Here is a 19,809-nt window from a genome sequence, read left to right on the forward strand (position 1 = left end):
TCCAGGTTGTTGTTACAATGCACAGTGATCCCTTAGAACATAACATGAAGTAGTGCTCAGTCACTCTGGGCCCGTGTTAGTGATGCTATTGTTGTTATTGTGATTATCCTCACCTGATGGCAATTCTTTGTCAATTTTTAATTGATCAAAACCCTGTAAGAAAAGAAGGGTGAATGGTAGAATCTGGACATGACACCTTACCCTGAACCTACCAACTCTGAGGTTTTAACTGAAAACCAGCAAGTAATGAACAGTGTTATATATAAAAATGAAGTGATGGTAGATTGCCTATTTAGCTATCCCCTTCATTTTCCTTGATGGCAAAGCCCACTTCCAGCCAGAAAGGCTGAAAATAGGCCTTTCCTATAGCTGGGCATGTGAACCAATCCTGACCATCGAGACATTAGGAAAAGTTGCTGGGAGCTTCTGGGAAAGTTTTTCCTAATTAATGGAAAGTTCTATGGGAGAAAATACCCCCTTTCCTTCCTAGGTTTATTGTCATAGGATGTGATTGTTAGCTTTCCTTTCATAGGAAAATTCTCTTAGCTTTCCCCGCATGGTGGCAAAATAGCTGCCATGAGGGGAAAGCTAAGAGAATGTAAGAAAAGTCAGCTCATACCTCTGAGTCTTAAATCTGATGAATTCTGGAGTGAGTGCTTATCAAGATGCCTTGGTTTGTGAAGTCATACATTTCTTATTGTTTAAGTTATCTTTCATTGGATAGTCTGTTCCTTGCAGCCTAAAGCATACTAATTGATACACATGATTTGTAAAATTTGTTGCTAGTAAACCAGAGCATTTCCAGGGAACAATCTTGTCTGTATCACAAAGAAGATCAGACTGTTAACTATTGTAAAGAAAACTAAATTCACTGATTTGGGGCATGGGTAAGCCATCAGTTCTCAAATCAGCTAAGGTGGTAGGTAGAACAGGAATTGTTTCCAAATGATAGTTTTCCATGTTTGCAGGGATTTTAACATCATCACTGTTGCTCAGAATGGAAACTGTCTTCTTATTTGTGACTTTATCTATGAGTCAGATATGGCAGTGGTGGCTGACCTGGGGTTTCCTGTGGGGCTAGAATACACAAAAATGTCCTGGGGAGTCTTGATGTACCTGACTATATCATCCAAACTGGAAACAACTTTGTGTAGAAAACATGGTTTTATTACAGGTGCCCTGTACAAAATCTCAGCCAAGTTACACAGGCCCAGAGAAAAATGATTTGTTTTTGTCACACTGGTAGATTTTCCATTAATGATCAACATTCAATAAATATTTATTAAGTGCCTAATATATGCCAGGGTTTGAGCTGGACATTGGGAATATAGTGGAATATAGACAGCTTCCACCCCAAAGAGTCCCAAGTTAGGAAGGAGATAAAGAATTAACTAGGCAATTATAATGCAGAGTGAGAAGTGTTTCATTAGGGCCAATTGCAGGGAGCAGTAAGATCCCATGAGGTCACTCATGAGTGTTTGGAGGGAGATGCAGGGACAGGACCCTGAGAAAGATTGGCATTGAAGAGATGTTTCAGAAGGAGGTGTTCTTGCAAAGATGGAGACAGGCCAGTCAGGCAGGAGGAGAACCAGGAGATGGTGGTGGCCCAGAAACCAAGGAGGAGTTTACACATGTCTGGTATTTACTTTTTAACTTTTGGTGTAGATGTGGATGGTTTGTGGAAATTTTAAAAGGGAAAGCATGCTTGGTAAACACTTCAATCCTTTAGCCATTTTTTTCCCTATAATTAAAAAATATAATTAATTAATTTATGGCTGCACTGGGCCTTTGTTGCTTTGTGCAGGCTTCCTCTAGCTGTGGCAATCAGGGGCTACTCTCTATTGCAGCGCTTGGGCTTCTCATTGAAGTGGCTTCTCTTGTTGTGGAACATAAGCACTAGGCATGCGGGCTTCAGCAGTTGTCCTGTGCGGGCTCTAGGGCACATGAGTTTTTTCTAGGATTTAAGAAATGAGTCCTCTCTGGCTCATGGAATACCAGAATTCCCTAAGGCCATAGTTAGAGAACCACTGGTCTAAAACAAGGAGGTATTACAAGGAGTTGGAAGTTTCTATGGAGTCTAGAAAGAGAGAACCTGGGAGGAAACACATGTCCTCACTGGTCCAGCAGTGGTTAAGTGGTTGAGGGGGATGACAGGTACACACTTTCTATCTCTCAAGGAGGAGCTCAGTCCAGGTGTCACTCCTGGGCCTTTCCACCAGTTCATGCTGCTCGCCCTGCAAGCCTGTTAGCTGGATTTCTCAGGGATTGCTTAGAAGTCAGCATCCTGTGAGACTGGCTAGACAGTGTCAAGTCTTCAGGCGTCAGCAGATCAACTTGAAGGAATCGATGAGGTTCAGGGTGACTCGGGCCTTGGCGACCCCACTAGGACACTCGTATAACTGGACAGCAGCCCGCTCCCCGGATGTTTCATTAGGTGTAGCATAATGAACTGGAGTTTCTGCCTCCCAGTCACTCAGGGGTAGGAATCTGGCAGGGAGGATATGATACTGTTTGTCTTGAATGCTACACAAGGGGGAAAGCAGTAATGAAAATATAGGAGGAGGGTATTAAAGACCCCTGAACTTTCATCTTGAATCTGCCACTGACTCGTCCCTTTCTTTCCTGTTCCCTATAATTTTTCCTGGGGAAACCTTTTTTCCTCCAGTACACATATTGCAAAATTGACACCCCTATGGGTAACGTCTGTCCTGTGGTCTAGAAGGTGACTTCTGTTCTTTGTTGATTGTTACGGTGCAGCCAGGAAGCAGTGAAAAAACTCTGGCTGGAAACTTGGATCTCTGTGGTTAGTTTGGCGGATGTCATAGAGAGGCCTTGGGGCTTGGGGTTGTGTAGGTGGGGAGGGTCCACAAGAACAAGAAGCACACCCCCACCCTTGAAGAATCAACAAGGTGTGATGTGTGACTTGTGTGCAAGAGCACTTAGCTGTGACTACCACCCACAGCCCCTCAGTGTGTGAGGTGGGTAGAGCGGGTAGGGGCTTGTGCAGGGTATGGGAGCCTGGGAGGCTCGTACAATCAAACACCAAGATTAAAGATCACTTAGAACCACACAAACAGGGGAAGAATGCCAGGAACTGAGTGGTTTCTCAGGGCGATGGGAAGTGGGGAGAGCTTTGCAGGGTCCAATGGGCCTCCACATGGAACCTCGCTCTGCAGAAGCCCAAGGCCTGACTCCTCTCCATTCTTAGAGCTGAGCACAGGCAGCTTTCCTCTGGCTGCAGTTATCTGATCACTGATGCTTCTCCATCTGATTCAGAAAGTGTTTATCTTATAGAGCTCCATAATGTTACCACTGGCTTTCGGACCTGGGCACTTATTGAACTTCAGCCATTCTTGATTGTTTTTAAAATAAGCTCTGTGAACCATCTTCTGCTTGCCAAAAGGAAGAAACATTTGTTTCAAGATGATGATTTTCTGTATTGGCAGGGACATCAACATCATCATAGTCTTCCTCAGGCTCAATATAGCTTGGGACGGTACTTGTCTTCTTATTTCTAATTTTATGTACCGAAGAGTATGCAGCTGGTGTGGGCCGACTTGGGGTTTCCTGTGGGGCTAGAATACACAAAAAGGTATCAGATGCAAAGCTAGCGTATGTTTATGTATTTTTGACCAAGTGGCTCTGCATGATTTTCATGGGTTTCAGTATCCTCCCACGTCTTGGTGGACCAGATCCCCATTTTGCAGAGGAAACTGAGGTCCAGCCATGACACAGTCTCAGGCTCACCCTAGTGAGTAAGTGGCAAACATCAGTCAGACGTCTTGACTCCCTTGTCGCTTTGCCTGACTGCACTGCAGTGAGAGCCACAAGACGGAAGTTCAGACAAGAAACTGACCAGAGCTAGTAGTGAAATGAGTAGTGCTGTACCTACAGGTTCTAATCCTCATAAGGAAGCGATACAAACACTATTTCCTTTCAGGCATGTCCCTCACAACGACTGAACACAGCATTCCAGAACTATCTATAATTGCTCACGTCCATCACCCCTCTGCTAAGAAGGAAGGGGGCAGTGGTGTCTTCAAAAGGTAGAATTAGCAGAAGATGGGCACATAGCACATGGACTAAAGTGGGAGGAAAATCTCAGCTCCCCCTTGATGGGGCCTGGAACTGCCTCCCCACATCTTTTCCTAAGAGAACTTGAATAACAACCACCATTTCAGTTCTGCAGTCAGATCCAAACTCATCTTCAGGATTCAGCAGTCACTAGCTGTGTGACCATGAGTAAGGCACTTAACTTCTCTGTGCTTCAGTGTCTTCCTCTGTCAGAAGGACATAATAATGTACCTGCTGCATATAGTTGCTGAGAGGATTAAATGAGACAGTACCTATAAAGTGCCAAGCATGGGACCTGACACACAGCGCCTGCTCAACAAATGCTAGCTAATATTACTGTTTATCTATTCAATTAAAATATTTCATCCATTATCTACTAAGCTCCAGACACTATTGTTTTTTTTTTAATATTTATATATATTTATTTAGTTGTCCAGAGTCTTCGTTGTGGCATGCAAACTCTTTAGTTGTATGGCACGTGGGGGATCTAGTTCCCCAACCAGGGATCAAACCCAGGCCCCTTGCACTGGGAGTGTGGAGTCTTACCCATGGACCTCCAGGGAAATCCCTTTAGGCACTGTTCTTTATGGTGGGTAAAGAACCGTGAACAAGACAAGAAGGGCGCTTATTTTCTAGGGTTTGTATTATAATGGAGGAGACAGATAATGGACAAATGAAGGATAATTAGCTTACTTTGGATAATTGTCATAAGCTTCAAAAGGAGAATTGGAGGGATTTCTTTATGTAGGATGGTCAGGAGTGAACTCGCTGAGGTGGTAACATTTGAGCTGACACCAGAAGGGTGAGGTAAAGTCAGCTGTATGTAGAGCTTAAGGAAGACTATTCCGGTCAAGGGAACCAGGCAGAGATTTTCTGATACAAAGTGTGAGAAGCCCAGGGTTCCTTTATACCCATGCTGCAAGCTGGAATTTGAATATGAATTTACACATTGAATATTGGAAGCATTGGTACTTATTTTGTACTCCCCCCCACATCTTAAACTTAATTCATCTCCTTGAAACAGGCTGCTGCCATCTGCAAATTCCAGTATAATAGACTGAAAGTTTGTGTCCCCACAAAATTCATATGCTGAACCATATGTGCTAACCACCAGTGCAGTTATATTCAGAAATGGGGTCTCCAAATAAGTAGTTAAAGTTAAACAAGGTCAGAAGGGCAGGGCCCTGATCCAACAATATTAGTGCCCTTCTAAGAGACACCAGAGAGCTGTTTCCCCTCCATGTTTGCACACAGTCATCTGCAAACTAGAAGTATTCTCACCAGAAACCAGATTGGCCTGGCACCTTGATCTTAGACTTTTAGCCTCCAGAACTACGAGAAATTTACTGTCATTTAAGCCACATTGTCTGTGTTACTGTTTTATGGGCAACCCAAGCTGACTGCTTCCTAAGTGGCTCAGTGGTAAAGAATCTGCCTGCTAATGCAGGAGGTACAGGAGAGGTGGGTTCGATTCCTGGGTCAGGAAGATCCCCTGGAGGAGGAAATGGCAACCCACTCCAGTATTCTTGCCTGGAGAATCCCATGGACAGAGGAGCCTAGTAGGCTATAGTCTGTGGGGTTGCAAAGAGTTGGACACGACTGAGCAACTGAGGACAAGCTGACTAAGATGCCAAGACAAATTTATTATTTTACCCTGAATGAGACTGTTATCAGCAAAATATACTCACAGGCAACTCCTGGGGAAAGCATATCCCTGGGTGGCAGAGGGGGTAATTGAACTGAGAATTGTTCTGTAACATTCCTGGAAGAGAGAAAGAATAGGAGTCAGTGTTTGGTTTTGATCATGCCTGCCGATTTAAGAGAAACTGTCAAGGGAAATGGACAGAGTTGAACATTCAAATCTTGGTCCGTAAAGACTGAAAGCATCTCCTTTCTTTACTAGGTCTTGCATCCCATCTGTAATTGACACACTAAAGAAACCACTTCTTTAGCCCAGGGACCATTTGGATTGGAGGGTGTGGAGCAGAAGCACTCTAACTTAGACCACGGATCTCATCTTTCTGTGTTTACCTGAGCTGGATCAGCAGGGGGAGGTAAGCACCAGGTGTATTTTGATGTGCAAAATGGATGTGCAAAACCTGGGCTTCCCAGGTGGCTCAGTGATAAAAAGTATCTGCCTGCCAATGCAGGAGACATGGGTTTGACCCCTGATGCGGGAAGTCAACATACTGTAGAGCAACTAAGCCCGTGTACCACAACTATTGAGCCTGTGCTCTGGAGCCTGGGGAGCCACAACTGTGGAACCCATATGCTGCAGCTATTAAAGCTCTAGAGCCTGTGCTCTGCAACAAGAGAAGCCACAGCAACGAGAAGCCCTCACACCTCAATGAAGAGTAGCCCCCGCTCGCCACAACTAGAGAAAAGCCCTTGAAGCAATGAAGACCCAGCACAGCCAAAAAAACAAACAAAAAACAGGTGTACTCCTAATGCTAAACATACACCCACCATGAGACAGCAACATTGGGTATATATCCTGCTGATCAAAAGATATGTTACTAAAATGTTTATAACAGCACTATTCATAACAATGGCAAACTGGTTGCTACTCAAATGCCTATAAGTAGCAGAATGGATAAATTCATCATGGTTCAGTTCTACAGAGGAACACTCTATGGTAATGAGAATGAACAGTCTACAACTACACACAATGAATCTCACAAAAAAGTGCTGAGCAGAAGAGGTTAAACACTGAATAACACATACTGTATAATTCCATGTATATGAAGTATAAAGACAAGGAAAAATGAGCCTATACTATTTCAGACAGTGATTATCCTTAGGGTTTAAAGGCTGAAAGGGCATTTATGGGATTGAGATGCTGGTAATTTTGTTTCTTAATCTGGGTGCCAGCTACCGGGTCTGTTTAGTTTGTGGAAATTCATTGAGTTGTACTCTTAGCATATGCATTTTTCTGTATTTATATTATACTTTGGTAAGAAGTTTCAGGGGCTTCCCAGGTGACTCAGTGGTAAAGAATCTGCCAGCCAAGCAGAAGATGTGGGTTGGATCCCTGGGTCAGGAAGATCCCCTGGAGAAGGGAATGGCAACCCACTCCAGTATTCTTGCCTGGAAAAATCCCGTGGGCAGCGGAGCCTGGTGGGCTAAAGTCCACAGGGTCGCAAAGAGTCAGACATGACTAAGTGGCTGACCATGCACATACCAGCTCAGTAGTGCAGGCACAAGAATGCAAGTGGACAGGCGGTTCTCAAAATTAAAAAGCAGGATTCCCCGCACTTACTCATACATCGTTTCTTCATCTCTCTGCTTTTGTTTCAAGGACTTGGAAATTTCCCATTTCTTGCCTAAGGAAAAAAATAAGCATATTCATTTAGGAAAAATTGTCCAAAATTGTGATCTTTAGAGTTTAGAAGAGACCAGAGAATGGGCAGGTTCAGGATAGTCAGAAGAAGAACCATCCAGAGAAAACAGACTTAGGGGCACAGAGCTCATAAGTGATAGAGTCAGAATGTCATCCAGACCGTCTGACCTCAGAGCCTGGGACTAATCCAGTGTGGGCTGTGGCTGCTTCCTCATCGCCTGGTACTGTGTCTACCTAGCATATAGTTGTGACTTAGAAATACTAGTTGAGTGAATAGCCAAAAGCATTAACGGGAGGAAATGAGATGAAAAATGGGAATAGCAGTTTGTAAACTGTGATATGCTGGACATGTAAGTTATTATTAATTATAACCTACTTGTTAATAGGAGTGGGTCAAGATAAAAGAGAATAAGTAAAGTTTTTGTTCAGGGTCATATTTTGTCCATATCTAAAAGCAAAATGTTTTGAGACTTCTCTGGTGGTCCAGTGGTTAAGAATCTGCCTTCCAATACAGGGGAAGTGGTTCAATCCCTGGTCAGGGAACTAAGATCTCACATGCTTCGAGGCAACTAAACTGGCACACCACAGCTAGCAAAAGCTTGTGCACCGCACCCAAGAGCCTGTGCAACCAAAATTAAAACAAATCCAAATTTAAAAAATGAAATATTTTAAAAAGACAAGTGGATAGAGGACTATAGTGGCTAGAATACACTTTCTGTATTTAAAAAACTAATTACCATCAGAGGGTGCAGGGGAAAGGGCTTTGAATGGGGAGCCCAGTGTACCCAAGTTCTGGCTCCAACTCTGCCACCAAGTCCCAGGAGACCTGAACCAAGGATCTGCCTCTCTTTGAACCTTGCTTTTCTTATCTCTAAAGAGAGATTGAAAAGAATGACAGAAGCTTTCATTTCTGAGCAGCCCTGACCTTTCAGCACTGGTTCAGCAGGACCCTGAGGCCATATCCAGATGCATCAGGAGGACAGGGCCCTGATTGTGGAGGGATGGCCCCTAGGTGCCCCAGGGCAAGACGGCCATACCTCTTAGAGCATTTACCATCCCCAGGTGTGCTCCAGGCCTAGGTCATAAGTTAAGGGGCAGGAACTTAAGAAAACTCACTATTGAACCAGAATTTCATGTTTTTGGAGATGAATATTAAAGTAGAAACTCAATTGTAGATAGTCTAAATTTACAGTAATCCTCCAGGCAGCTGCTTATTTATGTCCAAGTGTGCTAAGAACCTCTGTCCAAGGCACATATAATACCCCCAAATTCAGAGTATGATCTTAGAATAGGCAGTCACGGTGGTCAACCATGAAATGAGTCCATTTTTCATGCCTGAAGACTTCTTTTTTAATACCACACTTCAAAATGTGAAGGTACACTATGGGGTAAGGTGAGAGATGTAAAACTCAAATTAGGGCTTTTTTTCAGATAGCTCAAAAACAGTCAGTTTTTAAATTTTTTTTTTTTTTTTGCATCTTGCGTGTCATGTGGGATCTTAGTTCCCTGACCAGGTATCAAACCCATGCTCCCTGCTTTGGAAGCATGGAATCTTAACCATTAGACAGCCAGAGGTGTTTTAAGACATTTTTAAAAACTACTTTGTGGAGAATGATTGCCATACAAAAAGCTGTACGTATTTCATGTACACAAGTCAATGCATTTGGAATCAAGACAGTTTTTGACATTCCATGCACTTGTACTCTCAAGTTCCAGCGATAAGGTGCTGTGACATAGGAGAGAGACAGCACTGGAGAACAGCATGCCTTGAAACTGATTCTGCTTTTACCCAAACTGTGAGGGCTGGAAGAGTTCTTGGAGATTAAGTAACCTCCCTCCCTTCACTGTGCAGAGGGGGAAATTGAGGCCCAGAGACACATATTAGTAGTAGAGCTAGGACTCGACCCAGAGTGCATGATGCTAAATCCAGAGTTCAGCCCATGGAAGCCCAGAACTAATCTTTTTGCCCTAAAGAAGCCCCAGTGTCCCCAAAACCACCTCTTCGCTCCCCTCCCTCCACCTGCCCAAGGGAGAGGGTCATTACCTTGTCTAAATAGACACCTACAGACACAGAACAGGATGGTGCCCAGGCTCACAGAGGTAAAGATGATGGCCACAGCCAAGATGATCCAGAAATGGTCCTTCCACCAATCCATGGCCTTGAGATCCTGAGAAGAATGGAGGGAGAGGGTAAGACATGAGTGAAGAGCTTCTTGGGAGGTGGAGGCAGCTATCTACCATGTTGTGCGGCTGCATCTGCTTAGGGACCAGGCAGGCGTTTGCTCACAATCAAACACTGTTGATTTGCAGCTGGGAGACCTCAGGCAAGTGATTAACTTTCTCCAAGCCTCAGTGTCCTCACCTGCAATATGCCAGTGATGCTGTCTACTACCTTACAGGGAATTTACGAAAATTAGAGGTAAGACATGTACTTATCAGTTACTCTAGAAACTGTAGACATAATCACTGCTTTTCTTTACACTGTCAAACATGCAGCAGGAAAGGAAAATGCCATTTAAAGCAATAACTGACAGCAGTTGTTTTTATATCAAAGGGACAACTAGACTAAATTCATAATGGGGCAGATAGAATTTTGAGAGCTTTTTTGGGGGTGTGGGGGAGTGCTTCCCTGATGGCTTAGATATAAAGAATCTGCCTATAATGTAGACCTGGGTTCAATTCCTGGGTTGGGATGGTCCTCTGGAGAAGGGACTGGCAACCCACTCCAGTATTCTTGCCTGGAGAACTCCATAGATAGAGGAGCCTGGAGGCTATAGACCATGGGGTTGCAAAGAGTCGGATACAACTAAGCGACTAACATTTTCACTTGTTTTTTGAGGTGGAGGTTAGAAAAATACCTTGATGGATCTCTTTGAGTGAGGCATGATCAGAGGGAGAAAGATGCAAAGCAAACTGAATTAGTCTGCATGAGAGAAGGTTCGTTTCCATTATAGGTTATTACAAGATATTGAATATAGTTCTCTGTGCTATACAGTAAATCCTTTATATATATATGTACAGTAAATACTTTATATATAGTAGAGTGTATCTCTTAATCCGATGCTCCTAGTTTATCCCTCTCCTCCTTCCCCTTTGGTAGTTATAAGTTTGTTTTCTAGTTCTGTGAGTTTGTGTCTGTTTTGTAAAGTTCATTTGTATTATTTTTAAAAATTCCACATCTAAGTGATGTCATACAGTATTTGTCTTTCTATGTCTGACTTATTTAACTTAGTGTGTTCTCTAAGTCCATCTATGTTGCTGTAAGTGGTAATATTTCATTCTTTATGGTCGAGTAATATTCCATTGTATATGTGTGTGTGAATATATATGTATACCCCCACATTTTCTTCATCCATCTATCTGTTGAGGGCCACTCAATCTCTTTTCTCTTACTTAAATGTCTCCTAGTTCTTAGTCTAATTTTCCCCTCATATATTCTATCTCTTTGACTTTTTCTTTACTCCTGACAGATTTCTCCGAGAAGAAACATAAACATACTCTTTAGAGCTATAGAAACACACACCAGACAGAGTTAAACGCTGTTGCGTCTGAAGAGCATGACTGGGTGTGGGGAGGGAAGCATGAGGCCTGGCAGCTGTGACTGTTCTCTGTAAACCCTCCGAATTCTTTGCTTTTTTATCTTTTTTAACTTTTGCGTTTACTTTTATAACACTGATAAGAGTCAATCAACCATTTAGTGTAGCTTCCCTTTGTTCAGATTTCAAGTTCAAAGAAATTTTATTCTCATCAGATTCTTGGGAAAGAAAGAGGAAATAGGATGATGCCAGAAAGTGAAACTATGGGTCACTTTTCAGAACTATGCAAAGTGGTAAATATTCTGCAGTCCTGTTCACACAAATTGAATGGCTTTGATTTCCCATCAGATGTTTTGAGCGTGTTTAGTGCACCAAGGGCTTTCTCATCACTCACCTTATTTCACCCTCACCACCCAACCCTTTTCTAAACAGGGCCTGAGACAGAGGTGTAGTGACCTCCCCCAGGTCACCCAGGAAGGAGGGTGGGCGGAACGCTTCCTCTCTGTGTCTCAGGGCCTTCCAGTGTCAGGATGCCTCTGAATCATCAAGGAGAGGTCAGATGGAGGTCAGGATATCTCACTTTACTTCAAAAGGAACATCGCTGTGGTAGTCATATGGTGCTGTGGGGGCCCAAGGCATTCCCCAGAATGAATGATCGGGGCTTGAGAATGAAAGTCCCAAGTTCCGCATAACCTAAGATCAGAGAAATAGCTCTTCCCCCATGAACTGCCGACAGGTGCCTTTACAACAGAACCAAGACGAGCAGGTCTTTTTGGGAGCATGCAGCTGAGGAAGGGGGCTATTAATAACCACATCCCAGTGGGTCCCCCCACCCCGAGAGAGGGAACAGGAGCCCTGGGGAGAGATGGCAGGGAGTACAGCTGGTGGGCAGTGTGTCACGGCTGTATAGTCCAGTTCAGGCTCTGGAAAGTATGGAAACTGAATCCCACTTGTGTTGTCAGGCCTAGAGTAGATAAGGTCGTGGGGCGCAGGCTTCCTGAGAGCTACTGAAACATCAGGCAAAGAGGTGTTTACAAGAAAGGAGGCTGGCAGCCAGCCCAAAGGTGCAGCCGAGTCTCTCAAGGGACCCCAGGGGTGAGTCTCCACCCAACACCACAGACTCGATCAGCAGCAGTGACCCAGCGAGGGGAGACTTCCTGTGGAAAACTGTCTGTCCCTGTCTTTCCTCCTCAATCCCATACCGGGGGGTGGTAAGGGCAGGGAAGGGTGCTTAGGGAGCTGAGGCAGCCTTCATCCCTCACCTTGCTCTGTACTCCCCTCACTGGGCAAAGCGGGGAGCTTTGGGTCAAAGATGAGACGGAAGTTTTTAAATGAGTGTGACTAAATTTTTAAAACTGAAATGAGTCTGCTTAGTAATCAAAAGTAATAAAAGTTTTGGGGTTGGACTGAAATGTCACTGGGGGAGGCCTCTCCCTGCTGGAACAAGGCAGGAACCCAGGCAGTAGGATCGTTAGATAAAAACTGCATCTGTTCGCTATGGCCGCTCCAACAAATCACCACGGATGCCATGTCTAAAAACAGCACAGAAGTTTTATCCAGCCGAATTGCTGGGTAACACAACAGCCAGCACGTTCCCATTGGGCAGGGTTGGCCCCTTCCGAAGGCCCCACTGGAGATGCCACTTCCTTGCTCCTTTCAGCTTCTGGAGGTTGCTTGTGTTCCTTGGCTCACAGCCCCCTCCTCCATCTCCTTGCATCTTTCTAACAGTCCTTCCCCAGTCACGTCTCACCTCCTCTTGTGCCTCCCTCTCCCACTTATAAGGACTCTTGTGATGACAATGGGCTTCCCTGGTGGCACAGCTGGAAAGAACCTGCCTGCCAATCTGGGAGACGTGGGTTTGATCCCAGGGTCAGAAAGATCCCCTGGAGGAGGAAATGGCAACTTGCTCCAGTATTCTTGCCTGGAAAATCCCATGGACAGAGGAGCCTGCCGGGTTACAGCCTGAGGGGTCACAAAGACGTGGACATGATTGAGCACGCATGCACACACGCATGCTGTGGTTACACTGGGCTCACCCGGATAATCCGGGTTCATCACTGTGTCTCCAGATCAGCTGATTTGCAACTTCAGTTCCGCTTGTGACCACAGTTCCTCCTTGCCTTGTAGTCTGACATAACCACAGGTTCCAGGGGTTGGGATGTGGACATCTTGGGGTGGGTGAGACCACCACACAAACCACCTCATGCTGATACTGCAGGAAGATGAGACTCTAGTGAAAGTGGTCTCATGGGTTTATACATTATACAATTTATTTTTATTGTTTTTTTTTTTTTTTGCCTTCTATTGATGTCTCCGGAATGAAAGAGGAAAAAGTCAGCAATGATCCTGCCATCTCTGACCAGAAGTCCACCACAGAGTGCTCGATGTTGCTGGCCCATGGAAGAAGCAGCGAAGACCCACCACGAGGCTTGGGACAGATGTGGGTCTCTGTGTCTGGGAGGGGACTGCCACATGGGAGGGGACATTTTTGTTTTCAAGAGTCTGAGCTCATTGGAAGTTTCTCAAGGCTGGACTTGGACTCAGAGATAAGAGAGGGCCCCGTGAGCCAGAGTAGGGGCTCATAGTGCAGTATGGACCAGAGGAGGGAAGGATTCAGTGTGGCCCCAAAGCTGATCCAAAGCTGAGCCATAGGTCAGCAGGTCCTGGGCCTGGGGAGGGTGAGGTGCTGAGTCTACAGATTCAGGTTAGGGGTCCTGGCTGCTGGGAGGAGGGCAGGGCCTGACCTCAGTTCCCGTCAACTGGGGGAGCATTTGGTGGACACCACGAATGGAAGAAAGAAGAGTCAGAAGAACAAGGGAGCTGTCTTTAGCCATTAGCTATTGAGGACCTTGGTGTGTCAGACCCCAGGGCAAGAACTTGAGGAGGAGTGGAAATTCCCAACCTGGGGCCTGGCCATTGGGACTTTGTTTTAGTAAAGTTCTCCAGATGATTCTAGGGGGAGGCCAATGTTGAGAACCAGTGACATACATGTTATCACTTAATCCTTATACTGGTGTTGGGAGGAGTTATTATTACCCCCATTGTACAGATAAAAAGAGAGAACTCATAGGGTTTAGGCAATTTGTTAAAGGCAGCATGGCTAGTAGCTCACTAGTCTAAGATTGCAGCACAGCCTGGTCTGATGCCAAAGTTCATGCTCTTTTTACTCTGTCAGATTTACACCAAGTTGATAAATACTTCTTTTCATAACAGAACTGAAAGCAGAACTATCGGTCAAGAAATTCCAATATTGGCAAGACCTCCACCTCGAGTTGTGACTTGTTCCAAATAATAAGAACCTCAGTATGAAAATGCATCTTAGAAAAGGAACATACATATATGCTACCTTAGCATGAGTTCAACCACACTGTATGGCAGGTCATAATTATAGCCCCATTTTAGAGAAAAGAGAATAGAAGTTTAGATGAGCTCAGTGAACTTGCCCAAGGTCATAAGTGGAAAAAATCAGAAGCTAAGCCCAGGACTCTTACTTGTGACCACTAAGCCAGAGCTTTGGGAAATGTACTAAAATGCAGATAGATACCACAGTCTGTGTCCCAACTCTACTCCCAATTATGATTTGTAACTCTGGTGTGGGACTCAGCATTGTCAACACACGCTCCAGTGGGTTCTCAGGCCTTGGGGAGAACACTACATCCAGCCAGCTTGTAGAGCCCTGAGCTGCAGAGGTGAGGAGGCTGGAGGCTTGTTCCTTGCAACATTCACAGGCAGTAGAAGCAGCAAAGTAGACTGAAGGCACTAAAACAAACCCCTAAACCCAAAGACTTCTCCTGTTTGCTTGTCACATGGCTGATGGAACTCCATCGTCAACAAGTCACTCTCTCTCCCTACTTCCCCTACTTTTATACCCATTTGCCTGACACTGAGGAAGAGGAACTGATTTTTACTAGGGTGTGAATGGCTTCATGGAGCCTCAGGATTCCTTCCCCAGGGCGTTGGCAGGAGCAGGAGTATCCTAGAATCTTATCCAAAGTCCTTAGAGGATAGTCATAAACAAACATGGCCTCAGAGTGAAGTTCCTGCAGGGCTAAGGTGACCTGGGAAGACCTGCTGTCTGCCCATCGTCCTCCCTGCTTGTCCTGCCCTCCCAGCTTCACAGACACTCCTCGCCCCAGAGCTCAGTGTCCTGCACTCTATCGAGCCACTTCTTCTCAATCACCCTGTCCTCAGACAGACTTTGCATCTCAGTCACTCCTCTGATAACGGCTTAAAGAGCGCTAGTCAGCTTGATGAAAGCCCAGAAGGCAAGGGAAGCCTGAATTTCAAGAAGGGGGAAAAGTGAGATGAGGAAAGATTGTTTAAAATACAGGGAGTCAGTGTGTTTATAAACTGTGAAGTGTCAGGAAAAAGGACAAAATGAAATGCAGGCAGAGAAAAGAGAGCAAAAGCTACCTTCAGGGGCTCAGATGGAAGAATCAGCTTTTAAAAGGGAACAAGGATGGAAGGAGGGCTGTGCTGTTGAGCAGAACCAGACTGGGATGAGAGGGCAGGAAGCTGGCCAGAAAGCTCCTGTTATGAGTTAGGAAGAGTCGACAGGCGAGGTTCTGGGGGCGGCAGGGTGAGAGGCAGACAGCCCTGCTTCCCACTCCGCAACATACTATGATCAATATTCAAAATGCATTTTTTTTTTCCTCCAACTGAGCCTGCATACGCTTACTGTGACAGCTGTCTGATGGTTTGTTTGCTGTTCATCATCTCCCACACTGGCTGTAAGCTCTCGGAGAGCAAGAATCTTGCTGCTCCCTCTACCACTCTTTCTAGTTCCTAGACCGTCACCTGGAATGCAGTGGGAGTGCCATACGCATCTGTGAATAAATGACTGCATGACTGATGGCCCCACCTCCTTCCCTCTTCCCTTGTTGTGGGCAGGCTTCTCCGCTAATGATGCAGTAGGCAGTTTGGATCCAGGGTCTGAAATTCAAGTGCTGGCATTCTAGTTCTAAAGCACCTCACCTGGACACGAGAGCTTGGGCAGGCTCCCTGATCTCCCCCTGCCTTTGGTCGTGGGCTTCAAGCAGCTGGCTGGGAAGCAGAAGCCAGACAGAGAGGTGTGAAGGGTGGAGTGGCAGCTTCTCTCTCTTGATTGCTCTAGGCACTCAGTTCTGAGTAGGCTCAGGGTGGGAGAGCCACTAAAAGCAACTACCAACCCAGATCTGACTCTCACTTCCCCAAAAGGCGTTTCCGGGGAGTCAGTGGCAGAAAACACATTCACTCTCCATCACCAGGAATTCTGGAGACTGTGGCTTTATTCAAGAATTTGCTTTTTTTTTTTTTTTAGCCAAATTCCTCAGAGTAAGATGTGCAGTTTACAATGTGACAGCTACACATATATTCACATAAATAAAACGTTTCACAAAGTGCTTCAGGCGCTCCAATTGGCAGTTGCTCATCTGTTCTAGCCTATTTCATGAGAAGAAGTCCTGAGTGTCAGCCTTTCAGTTTATTTCAAAGTGTATTAATGGTAATGCCCTGTGTATTGAAAGACTTGAGTTTTTCTCATGAAAAATAAGCGACCTGAAATAGCCATGAGTCCCAAGAGGTGTGGGTGGAATGCGTGTGTTGGTGGTGAATTAGAGTTTCAGAAAGTTTGTCAGAAAAAGGCTTTGTCGGAAGAGGTGGACTTGTAAATAGCTTAGCAGGAAGTTGGGGAGATGTGAATATGAGTCCAGTTCCTTACTCTCTGCCTTTATGGACACAAATCCCTCTACCAGAGGCCTGCCCTATCCAAGACAGCAGCCACTGGCCCTGTGAGGCCCTTCCACTGAGCACTGGCTAGATGGCTAGTTGAGTATGTGCTGCAAGTTCGAAATACACGCTGGATTTCAAAGACTTGGAACAGAAAGAACATGACAGATCTCATTAACAAATGTTTATCTTGGTTACATGTAGAAATGATAGTATTTTGGCTAGAGTGGGCTAAGTAAAATGTATTAATAAAATTAATTACAGCTTCCCACCCCTTTTTAATTTACTCCCACCCAAATTGTAACACTGTTTCAGCCTTGGGTTGGTGCAGTATGGAACAGAGGCTCACCCACAGGGGTTCAGAGCAGGGCTGGCCTCCTGCGGAACCCACAGAAATCTGAGGGACAGCTCTACACTTTGCAGGGCATGGAATGAGGGTCCGAGCTGCTCTCCGCCTGGATCTCAAGTGTCTGGGAGACTCCAGATAATACTGAGGCAACACCTGCCAGCCAGCATGGGCTGTGCTTGCCCGAATTCATCTCTAGTTCCCAGACGGTCACTGCTCAGCCTTAGTGAGGCCAAGTTCCCACTGGATCTGCCCTGCTGTTGTCAGCCCCAGAAATGGCTGTCTGGATAGTTGATGGCCACCTAAAGTCCAAGTGTGGGATTTCCCTGGATAGAGGTCCAGAGGTTAAGACTCCGTGCTTCCAAAGCAGGGGGCATGGGTTCGACCCCTGGTCAGGGAACTAAGATCCCATATGATGTAATGGTGTGGCCAAAATAAATTAAAAAAGTAAAACTCAAGCATGCCTGGGATAGGGTGGGAGCAGAGTATTAAAAGGAGTTGTTTCTCTTCTCCCTCTCTCTGTCCTTCCACTTCTGTGAAAGGTTAAATATAAGTCCTAGAGAGCACGTGCTCCCCTCAGTGTTACAGCTTATCACACTAGCTCTCAGATTAATCTTGTCTGATTTATTTCATCACAGGGCTTGACTCTGTTCATATACACTCACCCATCATAGTTTATCGCCCCTGTGGCCACAGTTAGGAACTACATCTACTTGCTAGCAAAAATGAAAGATAACCATAAAATCCTATCATGGCAAAGTTGTGGTGAAATGGACCCTCCCACAGGGCCAGTGATAGGACACATTAATTTTAAATACATTTTTGGAGAGAAAATAGTACATTTAAAAAACGATCACACCATTTAATTCTATAATATCATTTCTAGAAATATAGCCTGAGAAATAATCTGATCAAAGTAAAACCCTAAGAGGACCACCGTGTAGAGATGAACCTTCGTAGAGATGAACAGGGAGCTGCCCAGCAGCCAAATGGGGGTCTCTTGGGGAAGAAAATTACACAAGGGCCACTTGATAGGACGTGTGTGTTAGTCAGTCATGTCCAGCCCTTTGTGACCCCATGGACTGGGGCCTGCTAGCCTTCTCTGTCCATGGCATTTTCCAGGCAAGAAGACTGGGGACTTGATAGGATAGGATGCAGTAATCAAGGAGTCATTAGGAAGAAAGCATCATCAACTATTGAGAAACCACATAAAATGAAAGGAACAGAATGCTGACTTATATCTAGACTATCGCCACATCTTATAACATTACTTGAAGATGTACCAGGAGAATGGCTGGGATAAAGCACAGAAAGGTGAATTTAGATTGTTTTGTGCGTGAGAGTAGGGTCCTTCTTTCTTTCCCTCCCACCCAGCCTTGCTGTGAGGCATAAAGCAAACACGTTTTCAAAAATTTAGGCATCATGTTTTACAAGAGCTTCTGCTCCCTGCTCTCAAACAGGTCAATTTTCTAGTATCTTCGAGATGTTCGGGATGATGGGTTAGCAGAGCCCTGCAGAGCTGCAGGTCATTCAGGATTCTTAGTGAGTTTATCCCAGGATTTCTACAACCCAGCAGTCCTTCCTCGGGTCCAACCAAGTTTCTACTTGCCTTTGCATGTAAGTGTAAGTCACTCAGTCATGTCTTACTCTTCGGGACCCCATGGATTGTAGCCCGCCAAGCTCCTCTGTCCATGGAATTCTCCAGGTAAGAATACCGGAGTGGATTGCCATTCCCTTCTCCAGGGGATCTTTCTGACCCAGGGATCAAACACAGGTTGCATGCACTGCAGGCAGATTCTTTATCGTCTTAGCCACCAGAGAAGCCCCTTGCTGTTGCTTACTTTCCCCTATTTGTTTGGCTCTGAGAATGTGAGGGAAACTTGAACCTGTCACCCAGGGGCTCTCTGGCAGGAATGCCAGCCTCATGTTGAGTAGATGGAAGAGAATCAGGGATGCTGGTGCCCTGAAGACAGCAGTGACATCTGTATTTCTATGTCTAGAATGTACTTATATCAAAATAAAACATAGGTAACTTTCCAAAACAGCTACGCCTAAGAAAAAATGACTGGAAGGCAAGACAGCAGCACCCTCTTTACCGTGATTGTTGTGAGGTGGTGGGATCAAGGGTCATTGTTTCTGCTATTGCTTTGCAGTTTTCTAATTTTCAGAAAGAGAAAAAGAAAGAGATGCTAAAAAAAAATTATTCAGAAGAAGCTCCCAGCCCTTGTCTTCTGCAGGCTCAACAATCCCCACTTCTGATGCCTCCTTAGAGGTCCACACATGCAGAGGGACCAGGAAAGGGAGTGACATGAAGGACAACTGATGCATGAGAAGGTGGAAGTGAAAAGGACAAAGCCGAACCCAGGCCCCCACCACAGTAATTTTTTCCAGACGGCGAGAGTAAATGGCTCAGTGGAGGTCTTGACCCTGAGGCCTCTACAAGAGAGGTCCCTGAATGCTAGAGACACAGTGACAAAGACACCAGGGCTGTTGGTGCTCATCCCAGGGCTTCAGGGGGAGCCCCAAGTTCACAGAGTTAGTGCCTCGATCCCCACCCTCCCTCCAGCATGGACCCACTGAGGGTCCTCGCGTGGGTCAGGTACCCAAACTCACCATCAGAATCCAGAGAATGATACAACCTGCTCACAGTACACACATCTCACTCCCAGGCACAACATCATTCCAGCCTGAGAAGCAGGCCTCTTCATGACCCAACCTTTCACACGAGGAGGCCCCAGGAGCTGGAGATGACCTTGCGGTCATCCAGCCAGCCACCAGCAGGGTGGTTTCAAGGCTAGTTTTTCTCC

The 19,809-nt window shown here is 45.4% G+C and overlaps 1 protein-coding gene across 2 annotated transcripts; it reads right to left on the reverse strand.

Moving 5' to 3' along the window:
* Positions 1 to 1,187: 1,187 nt before the first annotated feature.
* Positions 1,188 to 16,030, reverse strand: SCIMP (SLP adaptor and CSK interacting membrane protein). Of its 2 annotated transcripts, XM_055580080.1 has the most exons (5): positions 15,925 to 16,030; positions 9,459 to 9,582; positions 7,334 to 7,397; positions 5,763 to 5,836; positions 1,188 to 3,575 (listed from the first exon to the last, which is right to left on the reverse strand). In XM_055580080.1, the coding sequence occupies exons 2-5, from the start codon at positions 9,568 to 9,570 to the stop codon at positions 3,364 to 3,366; spliced, it is 462 nt and encodes a 153-aa protein (XP_055436055.1). In that variant the 5' UTR covers positions 9,571 to 9,582; positions 15,925 to 16,030; the 3' UTR covers positions 1,188 to 3,363. The 2 variants fall into 2 exon arrangements, with proteins under 2 accessions (XP_055436055.1, XP_055436056.1); XM_055580081.1 differs by lacking the exon at positions 15,925 to 16,030 and having other exon boundaries at positions 9,459 to 9,584.
* Between the last annotated feature and the right edge of the window lie 3,779 nt (positions 16,031 to 19,809).

Source organism: Bubalus kerabau, chromosome 4, assembly GCF_029407905.1.
Source record: "Bubalus kerabau isolate K-KA32 ecotype Philippines breed swamp buffalo chromosome 4, PCC_UOA_SB_1v2, whole genome shotgun sequence".
In the NCBI taxonomy this organism is placed as follows: Eukaryota; Metazoa; Chordata; class Mammalia; order Artiodactyla; family Bovidae; genus Bubalus; species Bubalus kerabau.

Bases quoted from the DNA above. Each gene is read 5' to 3' on its own strand.
- SCIMP (XM_055580080.1), bottom strand. From the start codon at position 9,570: ATGGATTGGTGGAAGGACCATTTCTGGATCATCTTGGCTGTGGCCATC. The intron at 7,398-9,458 runs GTAATGACCCTC...TTTTTTCCTTAG, and splicing joins TAGGTGTCTATTTAGACAAG to GCAAGAAATGGGAAATTTCC. The intron at 5,837-7,333 runs GTAAGTGCGGGG...TCTCTCTTCCAG, and splicing joins GATGAAGAAACGATGTATGA to GAATGTTACAGAACAATTCT.